Raw genomic sequence first — 12,234 nt, 5'->3', positions numbered from 1 at the left:
TAATTAGGAAGATAGCACCTGAATCATTCTCAACTTAGGTACTATACCTGGAATTCTGAATTTCCCCAGGCCATTCTCTGCATCACTAACTAGCAGAGATTGCTGTGGCAGTTCTCCAGGAGCATTATCCACCTCTTTTGTCTTTTTTGTCTGGTTTTCTTTTCTTTCAGTGGATGTACACACTAAAGCATCAATAACTATGAAGACTCAAGTGGGTTTTTGGTGGAGTTTAGTATATTGTTCCAAATATTGAATCAATGTGGTGAAGCCACACATTTGTAGTAGGAAAAGGAGCTTGGGCAGAAATTATTCCATTATCCAGCTTTAAAAAAATCACGGAAAACTTCACTTCCATGTGCCAAGAACCAGCGGCTCCAATCTGTGCCCAGCAAGGCCTCAAGGTAAAGGAATTCTGTCAAAGGCCGGGGCTTCCAGTGCGGAATCACAACATCTGCTCCAGATGTGTCGTGACCTCCAGCTGTTTGTTCTTGGGTTTTGGCTGAGGAATTGTTACTGCTCAGGAATTTTGTGGGCTGCTGGATTTATGGGGGCACAGCGTTGTGCTCCAAGAGGGAAAAGAGAAAATAAGAGAAAATACTGGAAAGGAGAGAGAAGCAAAAGGGAAAGAAGGAAAAGCGGCGGTGGGGGGAAGAGAAAAAGAAAGAGGGAAAAGAAGGGCAAAAAGGAAAGGGGAGGGAGAGAGAAGGAAAATAAAAAAGCGGTGGGGAAAGAAAAACAGGAAAAGAAAACAAAAAGGAGGACGAAGGAAAGGGCCGCGGTCCCTGACCCCGCTCCGCGCCCGGCGCCGCTTCCCGCGCTCCCCTTCGGGCGCCGCCGGGGGCGGGGCTGCGCCTGCGCGGGAGCGGGCGCGCGCGGTCACGTGAGGCGGCGGCGGGAGCGCCCGAACGGCCGGAGCGGGGCCGCGGTGAGAGACGGGGACGGGAACAGGAACGGGGACAGGGACAGGGACAGGGAGCGGCACCGGGATCGGCTGAGGCGGGCGGGACGGGCCCGGGGCCGCGGGATTCCCTCGGTGCCTCCCCGGTGCGGGGAGCGGCCGCGGGAACTTGAGGGGCGTTGGCGGAGGTGGGGGGTGGGAAGGCCGCCAGCTGTGAGGAGCGTTAAACAAAGGCTGGAGCTGAGCAAAATGAGGGGACACGGAGTGGGGGATCCAAGGAGCACCTGGGAGGTGCTGCTGGCCGGGCCTCCGTGAAGTTGGAGTCGTGGAATGCCGCAGTGGCCATGAAGTTCCACCCAATGCCAGGGACAGGGACACTTTCCACTATCCCATCTTGCTCCAAGCTCCACCCAACCTGGCCTTGGTCACTTCCAGGGATCCAGGGACAGCCACAGCTTCTCTGTGCCAAAGCCTCAGCACCCTCAGAGGGAAGAATTTATTCCTCGTATTCCATGTGAATTTCCCCTCTGTCAGTTTGAGTCCACTCCCCCTTGTCCTGTCATTATAATTTTCAAGTTGTGTGTTATATCCCAAGTGTGTGAATTCCCTTGTATCCTTCAGCTCCTGCCTGCCATCCTGCTCAGCAATCCCAGGGATGGTACAGATCCTCTGCAGGGTCTTCCAGCCCTTTCCAAGGTGCTTGTGGTTGTGGCAGTCCTGAGGGCAAACTTTGGGGCACAGCCCAGCCCCAACATCATGGTCCAGTTCAGAGGACTTTTCCACCTTTAATAATTCCATGATTCTGATTCATGTGACCACATAACTTATTGCTGAAAGGGAACACTGAAGTGTTTGGTTCCTTCCAGGGGGTGTCCTGGGCTGTCGCTGCCATGGCCATGCAGATGCAGCTCGAGGCCAGCGCAGACACATCAGCAGAGGAGGAGAGCTTTGGGCCACAGCTCATATCCAGGCTGGAGGTAGGTGAGGAGTTACCTCTGGAGGAAGTTTTCCATAGATGCACTCACTGCTCTTTTTCCTAGAATGGAATCCTGTGGTGGTTTGGGTTGGAAGGAACCTTAAAAGCTCATCTCGTTCCATCCCGTGCCATGGGCAGGGACACCTTTCACTATCCCAGCTTGCTCCAAGCCCCATCCTGGCCTTGAGCATTTCCAGGCTCTCCACCAGGGCCTCACTGCTTCCACAGCGAAGAATTCCTTACTAATATCCGACCTAAACGTTTTTCTTTAAAAGCAAAGTGAAACTGAAAACTCTGTTGCTAAATTCTTACTTGTGTCCTATTAAAAAATACCAACCAAACAAAAGACCTAGAAATACCCAAAAATAAAAATACGTCTCCTTTTTTTGTCTCTCCCTCCCTCCCTCCCAGCAATGTGGCATAAATGCCAATGATGTGAAGAAGCTGGAAGAAGCTGGATTTCACACCGTGGAGGCTGTGGCTTATGCTCCAAAGAAGGAGCTGCTGAACATTAAAGGCATCAGCGAAGCCAAAGCCGACAAAATCTTGGTAAGGATGTTCTGGAACTTTAACCCAAGATATTCCACAGGTTTATTTCTGCTGGCTGAAAGCACCGTGGTGAATTTGGAAGGTCTCCAAAGGGCAGTAAGGGTGATTAGAGGTGTGACATGACTTGTGATGGGAAAACCAGGGCAGGACTGAACTGAACAGGTCAGGGACAAGGGGAGGATATTTCCTTAAAACACCAAAAAGGGATGTTGGAGCGTTTTCTCAGAGCAGAATTTTAGTTCTGTTCAGAGGTACCAACTAGTGCAAGGTCTATTAAATATGCATGGAATGATACAGGCACCTCTCCACAAGGCAGGAAATATTAATTACTGGGGGATTAATTAATGGCATGAAGTCCCCTGGCGCTGCTCACTTGGGTTTTCCCTCAGGCTGAGGCAGCCAAACTGGTTCCCATGGGCTTCACCACGGCCACAGAATTCCACCAGCGGCGGTCAGAGATCATCCAGATCACCACTGGCTCCAAAGAGCTGGATAAGCTGCTTCAAGGTCAGCATTTTGTTATTTCTCTTTCCTGCTTAACCTCTGTTATTGGGGTGGCGTTTTCCCATGAGTGGGATCCTTGCACAGAACCATGTAAGGCAAGTCCTGGTTGGATGAAAAACCTCTAGGACTGCTCTTGAATAATTGCTTTTATTTTAGAAGCTGCAGAAATAGCTTTTAGTCATGATGCAAGACCCAGAGCTGTCCATTTTTTGATGTTTCTGGTTTATTTAAGCCCCTGATGCATTTAGGGAAAGCAAAACCATGCATCACCATCTCCCCATTCCTCTGGTAATCCAAAAATGAAAACAAGTAATTTCAGCTCTTCAGCATCTTCAAAAATACCCACGAACTTCTTGGTGAGAGCATGAACAAACCTCATGATGACAAGTTTTCCCTCTTAGCTTTGAAACTTGCAGCCAAATTCAGTGTTTAACTGAGTATCTGTAAATGTAGTATTTTATATGTGAGATAGATCCATACATACATAGATTATACGTGTGGCATGTGACCTTTTAAGTTTTATTAATAATTATTATTATTCTTACTTTCCCTTCAGGGGGAATAGAAACAGGGTCCATAACAGAATTATTTGGGGAATTCCGTACTGGGAAGACGCAGCTGTGTCACACCCTGGCCGTCACCTGTCAGGTGAGGGATTCACCTCATTACAATCCAATATTCAGACCCCACAGCCTTGGGATATTTGCTAATTTGGGCACTTTCTTTGACTTTCTAAGTATTTATTACTGTCTGGAGGTTGCTGTTCCCTAAAATATTAGAGGCTTGGACTTAATTTGATCATTCCGTTGACTCCCTAAAATTCCCAGCTCGTCTTGTGTAGAGTCATGGAATGCTGGAATGGTTTGGACGGGAAGGGACCATAAAGCCCATCCAGTTCCATGGGCAGGGACACCTTCCACTATCCCAGCTTGCTCCAAGCCCCGTCCAGCCTGGCCTTGGACACTTCCAGGAATTCAGGGGCAGCCACAGCTTCTCTGGGCAATCTGTGCCGGGGCCTCAGCCCCCTCCCAGGGAAGCATTTCTTCCCAATATTCTGTCTATCCCTGCCCTGTGTTAGTGGGAAGCCATTCCCCCTTCTCCTGGCACTCCAGGGTGACAGGTAGTACAAAAGGAAAGTGTCAGCGATGGGAACCAGGGATCTTTCACTTTTCCCAGCTAAATGTGACTTGAATCACAATAACTTGGAATGTTACTTGTTGTGTGAGCCCACTGAGGGCACGTGGCAATATCTGCTGTATTTATGGATGCTTTATTCCCTGTTCATTCCTTCCCTTCTTTAGCTCCCCATAGACCGTGGGGGTGGCGAGGGAAAAGCCATGTACATCGACACGGAGGGGACCTTCCGTCCAGAGCGACTCCTGGCCGTGGCTGAAAGGTCTGTGAGTGGAAGACAGGAATAGATGGACTCACAACTCAGTTGGAAAGCATTTTCCACAGGTCCTGGAGGTTGATTTGGCAGGTGTTCCCTTTGGAAAGCTCTGCTGTCCCTGCCACTCTTTCCCCACAGCTCTCACGTCACTGTCCCTCAGCATGAGGTGATTTCCCTCTCTTTTGCTACTGGAAGGGACTGGGAGCTTCCCAAGCAGCTGGGACAGGACTGGCTGGATCCTGTTTGTTCTTTCTGAAGGGAATTTGATCTAATCCTGCTGGTTTCTCCCGCAGCAAGGACTGCTCCCATGTTCCCTGTCACCAGGGAGTATTTGGTAGCCAAGCTAAGGAGAGGAAGTGAAATGATGTTTGCAGCAGGCACAGGTGTGTCTGTGCAGGCTGTGTACAGTGTCCTTGGAATCATGGAATTGTTCAGGTTGGAGGAGCCCTGGGAGATCCCTGTGTTCCCGGGTGCTGCCAAGGCCAGCTCTGTCCCATGTCCCCAAGTGCCACATCTGCATGGCTTTAAATCCCTCCAGGTTGGGGCCTCCACCACTGCCCTGGGCAGCTATGCCAGGTCTAGACAGCCTTTCCTCTTCCCAATATCCAGCCTAAACCTCCCCTGGGATCACGTGAGGCCATTTCCTCTTATCCATTTCAAATGGTTCCAATCATTCCGTTCTATTTTCATCACCATGGGTTGTGTTTGTTCCATTTGTTTTTATCTCTGCCAGGGATGTGAGTTTTCCTTCCAGTCTTTTGGCAAAGCTCCTGTCTAACTGCTATGGATGAAGCTGTCACTCAAGGTTCATCCCTTTATTTTCCCTGATTTTGCAGGTATGGCCTGTCTGGCAGTGATGTCCTGGACAACGTGGCTTATGCTCGGGGCTTTAACACCGACCACCAGACCCAGCTGCTGTACCAGGCCTCGGCCATGATGGCTGAGTCACGGTAATTACACTGATTTCATGGATTTTCTTTCCACATGGGATTAGCCTTTGGCTCCTCCAGAGAGCCAGCTTGCTCCATGGGCAGTCAGGTGTCAACAGCACATCTTGTTGGAATTCTGGGTGCCAGCAATTGGCTCCAGCTGATGTGGCTGTACAAACACAGGGAATTCATGGTTCCCCAGTGCCAGTCTGAGGAGCAACTTGGAATCTCAGTGTAGAGCTGTGCTCAGAAACAGTGCTGATGACTTCCAAGCTCCCAGGAGAGCTGTGCAGGCAGCTTGGGATTGGAATTGAGACTTACAGCCCTGCCTGCCCTTCCCAGGTACGCTCTGCTGATTGTGGACAGTGCCACGGCCCTGTACCGCACGGATTACTCGGGAAGGGGGGAGCTCTCGGCCAGGCAGATGCACCTGGCCAGGTTCCTGAGGATGCTGCTGCGCCTGGCGGACGAGGTGAGCATCCCCTGGGCTTTATATTGTGGGTTGATGCTGGCCAAACACCAGGCACCCTTCTCTGCAGCTGGACAGAGGAGAGAAAATGTAACGAAGGGTTTGTGAGTTGAGGTAAGGACTGGGAGAAAACACTCATCAACTACCACCAAGGGAAAAACAGGTTCAACTTAAGACATCTGAGGTGACTTCATTGCTAACAAAATCAGAGCAGAATAATAAGAAGTAAAATAAGCTGTTAAAAACACCTTACCCTCACTTCTCCCTCCTTCCCAGCTCTACCTCCTGTGCCAGTGGTGCAGTGAGATGGGAACGGGGAGTTTGGTCAGTTCATCCACCCAAGGCTTCTCCCACTGCTGAGGGAGAAGAGTCCTTCCCCTGCTGTCTCCCATAGGAAACAGTTCTCCATAAACTTCTTCTGTGTGGCTCCATCTCACAAGCAGCAGCTCCCTATGAACTGTTGCAATGTGAGTCCATCCCACAGGCAACAGTGCCCCTCAAACTGCTGCAGTGTGGGTCATTCTTCACGGGGTCAGTCCTTCAAGGACAGGCTGTTCCAGCCTGGGAGCAGGGCCCCTCTCTCCACTGGATCACAGCCTCCTCCAGGCATCCACCTGCTTCAGAATGGGCACTTTCTCCATGGGCTGTGCATGGATCTCTGCATCCCCCTGGATCCCCACAGGTTGCAGGGAGAATCACCATGGTCCTCACCACACTTTGCACAGGAGTCTCAGCTCTGGTACCTGGAGCACCTCCTCTCCCTCCTTCACTGCCCTTGGTGTCTGCATCTTGTTCTCCTCATATTCTCACTCCAACTCTTCTCTAGCTGGATTTGAAGCTGCACAAGTTTTGTTTTGATTTCTTTTGAAATCTGTTATCACAGAGGCGTTACCACCATCTCTGATTGGCCCAGCCTTTGCCAGCAGCATATCCCTCTTGGAGCCAGCCTGGGATTGGCTCTGCCGGACATGGTGAAAGCTTCCAGCAGCTTCTCTCAGAAGCCACCTCTGTGCCCCCTTGCTACCAAATCCTGGCCATACATGCCCAATACAATTGCCAAAGTAAAACTCATTGGTTTTCTCACAAACCCCAAGCATTTGGTCCCAAAGGATTTGTCTCCACCTCTGCTCCCATTGGTTTGGAGAGGCTGGATCCTACAGTTATGGACACCAGGAGTGCCCCGTGTGTCCTTTTCCCTGCTTTTCTGTTCTGATTGTGGGAAATAATTGGGTTTGGGTTGTTTCTCCTGCAGTTTGGCGTGGCTGTTGTCATCACTAACCAGGTGGTGGCACAGGTGGATGGAGCTGCCATGTTTGCTGCAGATCCCAAAAAGCCCATTGGAGGCAATATCATCGCTCATGCTTCCACTACCAGGTGAGACAAGAGATGGTCATATCCCAGGAGCCTGGGCTGGGAATGTTTTGTGGAATTGGCCAAGTAGCTTTTACTTCTGGGGTTTCCACAGTCTGTCCATGGCAGGCCCAGCCTGTGCTTCAGCTCAGCACCACTCTGGGCCCTCAGTCCTCAGGGAAATGAATGTCTCAGGCAGTGTGTACAGCTCTGTTTACTCCTCTATGGATTAGGATGATTTTCTGGGAGCAGGCTGTGCACCCTGACCTGTTTTCTTCCCTCTCCCTGCCAGGCTGTACCTGCGGAAAGGCCGAGGTGAGACCCGGATCTGTAAAATCTATGACTCCCCGTGTCTGCCCGAGGCTGAAGCCATGTTTGCCATCAATGCCGACGGAGTGGGAGATGCTAAAGACTGAGAACTCCTTTTCTTCCCCTGAATCCCAAGACTCTGTGTAAGAGCTCCTTTCCTGGTGGCACCTTAGGGACGCTTCCCAAGGCAGGGGGCAGAGGAAGCTGTGCTGTGTCAGCGTGGGAACGTCGGGACACACCGAGCGCAGCCGGGGCTGTTGGGAAGGGATCTCCCTCTGCTGCAGGCACAGATGAGCTCCCTGTGCTTCCTGGGCAGCATTCCCATGGGACCAGACCCTGTGTGTTTCCCCATCCCACCGTGGACACGGGACAGCAGAACCTTGGTGGCCACAGTTGGGAACGTGGTGAATTGGAAGCAAAGCTGAAAGGTTTGTTCACTAAGAGAAGTGGTGATTTATAAACCAAAGCAGAGTGGCATGCCACACAAGGGATTTGGGATTGGGGATGGTCCCAATCCATAATCTTTGTGTTCACTTTCTTTTGAATGCTGCAGCCTGCAGGGCTGGGGGAGCTGCTCCTTTACATTTCTGTTTAATTTTCTGTATTTTGTTAATTCTCTGTGGATATCTGCTTTTAATAAAAAGCCCCAGAGGATATTGATGATGTCCCAGGTTCCTGGGATTCACAGGTGTGTGTTCAGACCAGAGATTGTTCTGGCTGGCAGGAGCTGCACCAATCCCCCGGGAATCTCAGTCTGGGATTGTCTTTTCTCCCAGTTCTCAGTTTGGGGATGCAGTGCAGCCCTGCCCTGTGGATCTCCTAGAAGAGTTTTGGGGTTAAGAAAATTATTTTCTATTCTGCAATATTTCTCTAGAACTTGATTAAAAAGAATAAAACTGTATCAATGTGGTTTTAATGTGTTCATTTGCATTGGTTAATTAAAGCAAATCATCGAGAAGGGGCTTGAGCACCCCTTGGTTGGAGCCGGCAGCTCTTCTTTATTGTCTCTTCATTCTGTGAATTTATTTTAATTATCTCTTACGCAATTACTGCAATTAAGATACACAGTGAGGAGAACACCATTGCTGCCCTGCTGGATTGGGAAATCCAAGTGCAATTCCTTGGAGAGATTGAGGGGATGGGGAGCTGAGCCTCAGGCTGGGTTTTGGGAATTGGGTGAGAAGGGGAGAGATTTCCCAAGATTGGTTAAAGCAAGTTCTGCTGGGTTTGGGTGCCTCTACCCCAAAAAAGGATCCTGGTTAAAGGGGATTTGAGGAAGCAGCAGGATGTGCTTGGGGGGCTGTGCTGGGATCCCCAAATTCCAGCTAGGGATGCTGGGCACTGCTAGACCTTAGGGACACTGCCTGATTCAGAGAGATTTCCCATTATTTTCTCTCATGCTCAACACCTGGCATTTCGTTGGAATCTCACAGGCTGAAAATCCCATGTGAACAGTTGGAATCACAGCTGATCACACAGAAACCAGCCCGGGAGGGTAAATGAGCTGTTCCACAGATTCATTTTTTTCCCACTGCATTTTAATTTAAAGCAGAACATTGCCTGCACCTCCCACCTACCCCAACCCCATATCCTTTAATCTTGGGATTTCTCTATGAGAATTATCTGTCTGTGCTGGATAAAAAACTCCAAAAAAGATTCCTGTGGTGTTGCAGGGAGTTTGGAGGATTCTGGGGCATCCAAACCTGCCAGGTCAGACATCATGCTCTCCTTCTCCCCTGCCACTTACCCTGTGGCTTGCACTCTCCAATGGAAAAACCTCTGGTTTAAACAGCCAGTGAAACTGTTTCTCCTTTATTTCCAGAGCACAGGATATTCTGAGATGGAAAGAGCCACAAGAATCATCAAGTCAAATGATGATAAGGCATTGGCCCATCTGGGCATTGTCCTGGTCAGAGTGTAAGACCTTAAACTGCACATTGATCTGGGGGGCTGTGACTGGGATTCCAGCAGGGAATTCATGGTTTCACAAATAAAGACTGTTCCAGGGAGCAGCACTGACAAGGTTGGGAGCTGCTGCTTTACCACACGGTGTCAGCAACAGAGAGAAAACACAAAATGTGTATCCAAAAACAAGGATAAAATGACTCATCCTGCTTCTAGTGGGACCAGGGCTAATTCTGCCCTGGAACAAAAAATAATTTCTCCCTCAGACCCCCAGAGAGCCCTCGAAAAGCCGAAGTGCAGCAGTGAAGGAAGGAAAGGCACCTCTGCCTCACCTGCTGGGAACAGCACAGGTCCTGCTGCTCCTGGGGACTGGGAATGAGTCCGGAGCCAAAAGCACCTTCCCAGGCTGGAGGGGCTTTCCTAAAACAACACCTCTGGGAAGCAAAGGCCTATGGAAGACACGGAGTAGGAATTTACAATAATAATAATAATAATGATAATAATAACAACAATAATAGTAACAATAACAATATTTGGGAACAGCAGCAAAGGGACCAACAATAAATCCAAGAGAGCAGTAGGGATGCTGAGCTTTAAATGAGGTTTGACTAAGGCAGCATCTCCTGGGATCTCTGAAGCACAGCTCCAGGTCTGGGATTCCAGGAGCAGTGCAAACTCCCACTGTCCAATCCCTGGATTTGCTTCCTGCCAGCACTTGGCACTTTGGGCATTAAACCCCTTCCCACAGGGCTGGATCTGAGCTCTGGCTGGGGAAAGCATTTGGCACCTCTGGCATTTCAATGAAATGAGTTTCCATCATTTTGAAGATACACTGAATAAACCCAGGGCACATAAATAAACCCTTCTCCATAAGGACAGCCCCAGGGAATACACAATCATTCCTATGCCTGGTCAAACAAAGCAACAGCCGGTTTTTGGGGAGAGACTCTAGACTCTTGTCTCCCTCCTTGGCTGTAAAACACCTGCAGAGGCTTTGGAGTTCATACAGGCTTGTCAGAACTTGGGTATTTAATTTAAATTCCATTCATATACTAAGAATTGGAAGTGTCCTAAAAGCACCTCCACTCATACCTTAATTTTGAGCCTCTACCACCGAAGAATTTGCATGTTCTCCTGTTAGGAACACCCCACCTCTGCTTCTTTAGGCATCTTCATGTGGGAGATAAAATAAACGTGGACAAAAGTTTGGAATGCAGCTTCCAAGTCAAGTTCTCTGCTAGGAAACGACTCCGGCTCTAGGAAGCTCCTGTGCCACAGATCAATCAGAGGAACACCTTGGAAAGAAATGCACACTCCGTAGCAGCCAAAGCAATCCCATTTCTGATTTTACCTGATCTCCAGGTGCTCTGCCAGAGCTCCCAACAGCCTTTCCCATTCCCAGACAAGCCCGGGCAGCACTATGAAGGTACTGAGGCCGAGGAGTCAGTTTTTGATGCAGAATCGGAAAGCAAGAGTTTGGATGGGCTTTGCGGTCCCTTGTGAACCAAATTCCATTCTAGAAACATCCTGCCGCTAATCCAGGAGGCCTCGGCATTCCCGGGGGACGGGGCCTGCAGTGCCGGGCGCTCCCACAGGGCGGCAGCACTGAGACACAAAGGGGAAGGGGAGGGGCGGGCACCAGCGGACTGCGCATGCGCATTGTCCCGGGTGTCATTCTGCTCACCGCGCACGCGCAATCCGCCGTGGTGCGGTACCGAGCGCCGCCCGCAGAGGGCGCCACGTGCGCGCCGCCGCCCGCGCTGCGCCCGGGGAGGAGCCCCTGGAAAAGGGAATATCGGGGGCATAAAGGAGGGAAATAACGCACCAGGATAGAGAATAAATCCACTGCAACGCTTCTTCTTAGTGCTCCTCCAACCTTTCGTACATGGAGCTCCACGGTTTTCCCAGTAGCTGCTGGAAAAATGAAAATATTCCTTGTCTCCTATGTGCTCCCCAGCCTGAGCGCTTGAGGAATAAACACCTGCTCCCCATGTCCCAGGAAGAGCTTTGCTAGGGGAAAGCACTAAGAATAAGAGCTGGTGACAATAATAATTGTCTCACCTCACTGTGCTCTAGATGCGATTCATCTTTTGGAGATGAAAGATAAATTCAGGCTCTGTCTTGCCGCGCACCAGGGAGAGATCAACAGTTCCTAAACTCCCACCCTGTGACAGATAGAATAAATAAACATTGATTTTTGTCCTGGATAACATTAATCATGGCTTGACAGAGTTACACCAGAGAGTAAACCAAGGGTAGGCACCGCAGGCAAATGGATCCAAACCTAAAAATCATCATTATTGGATAAACCTTGGCTGAAGGGCTGAGTTTCATCCCCAGAACCTGACATCCCATTTCAGATGTCCCAGAAGCAATGTGTCTGCTCTCCCGCTGCTCTAATGAGGATTTAGAGCTGCTTTTCATCACCCGCGAGGAGATGCCGGAGGCGAGGCGGCGCAGGGACACCGGGATGGTGCTGGAGACGTTACAGATAATGAAAATTAATGAAATTTAATGAAAAAAGTAGTTTGGGGGTTGAGTCTTCCCTGGGGACACCATCCACCTGCCTGCACCTGGAAATCTGCCCCTGTCAGAGAATTGACCCCGATTTCTTGATTAATTCACGTTCAGCCTCGCTTTTTCTCACTCAGCAAACCATCTTTGCTTGGTGTGAAGGATCCAAGACGTAGAATGGAAATTAATTCAGTTTAAAAGCAGGGATCAGGTTTCATCCCTGCTGAGAGGCAGGTGCTTGGTCTGCGCTCTGTGTGGAATATTCATCCTTGTCCTCCCGGGGTAAGGATCTCCATTGTGGCACCTGCTTTCCTACTCAAATTCCATAAAATCCTTCTGCAAGGCAGTAGAGGATGTTCCAACAGGCTGTCCTAGGATTCACCAAGATTTTGGCTCCTCTTTCCTCCGAGGTGCAGCTGAAGCAACTTTTCATATCCTGTG

At 49.9% G+C, this 12,234-nt stretch overlaps 1 protein-coding gene and 1 long non-coding RNA gene across 4 annotated transcripts; one reads left to right on the top strand and one right to left on the bottom strand.

Moving 5' to 3' along the window:
• The first annotated feature begins 858 nt into the window (after nucleotides 1–858).
• Nucleotides 859–8,275, top strand: RAD51 (RAD51 recombinase). The gene is made up of 10 exons (XM_014878891.2): nucleotides 859–925; nucleotides 1,765–1,875; nucleotides 2,286–2,423; nucleotides 2,813–2,930; nucleotides 3,484–3,575; nucleotides 4,229–4,323; nucleotides 5,154–5,267; nucleotides 5,589–5,718; nucleotides 6,968–7,089; nucleotides 7,358–8,275. The coding sequence occupies exons 2-10, from the start codon at nucleotides 1,789–1,791 to the stop codon at nucleotides 7,479–7,481; spliced, it is 1,020 nt and encodes a 339-aa protein (XP_014734377.2). The 5' UTR covers nucleotides 859–925; nucleotides 1,765–1,788; the 3' UTR covers nucleotides 7,482–8,275.
• LOC148221704 (uncharacterized) lies at nucleotides 3,426–10,866 on the bottom strand. 3 transcript variants are annotated; one of them, XR_015807502.1, is made up of 3 exons: nucleotides 10,372–10,866; nucleotides 9,612–9,728; nucleotides 3,426–9,209 (listed from the first exon to the last, which is right to left on the bottom strand). It is a non-coding gene; the product is annotated as an uncharacterized LOC148221704 (long non-coding RNA). The 3 variants fall into 3 exon arrangements; XR_015807501.1 differs by having other exon boundaries at nucleotides 3,426–9,728; nucleotides 10,372–10,546; nucleotides 10,631–10,866; XR_015807500.1 differs by having other exon boundaries at nucleotides 3,426–9,728.
• Between the last annotated feature and the right edge of the window lie 1,368 nt (nucleotides 10,867–12,234).

Source organism: Sturnus vulgaris, chromosome 18 (genome assembly GCF_052056855.1).
Source record: "Sturnus vulgaris isolate bStuVul1 chromosome 18, bStuVul1.hap1, whole genome shotgun sequence".
NCBI classification, from domain to species: domain Eukaryota; kingdom Metazoa; phylum Chordata; class Aves; order Passeriformes; family Sturnidae; genus Sturnus; species Sturnus vulgaris.
The sequence above is the reverse complement of the archived record's forward strand: the minus strand, read 5'-3'. Positions and strand labels throughout refer to the sequence as shown.

Coding starts and splice junctions, on each gene's coding strand:
- RAD51 (XM_014878891.2), top strand. CDS start 1,789: ATGGCCATGCAGATGCAGCTCGAGGCCAGCGCAGACACATCAGCAGAG. Junction 1,876..2,285: donor AGCTCATATCCAGGCTGGAG/GTAGGTGAGGAG, acceptor CCTCCCTCCCAG/CAATGTGGCATAAATGCCAA. Junction 3,576..4,228: donor CCCTGGCCGTCACCTGTCAG/GTGAGGGATTCA, acceptor TCCCTTCTTTAG/CTCCCCATAGACCGTGGGGG.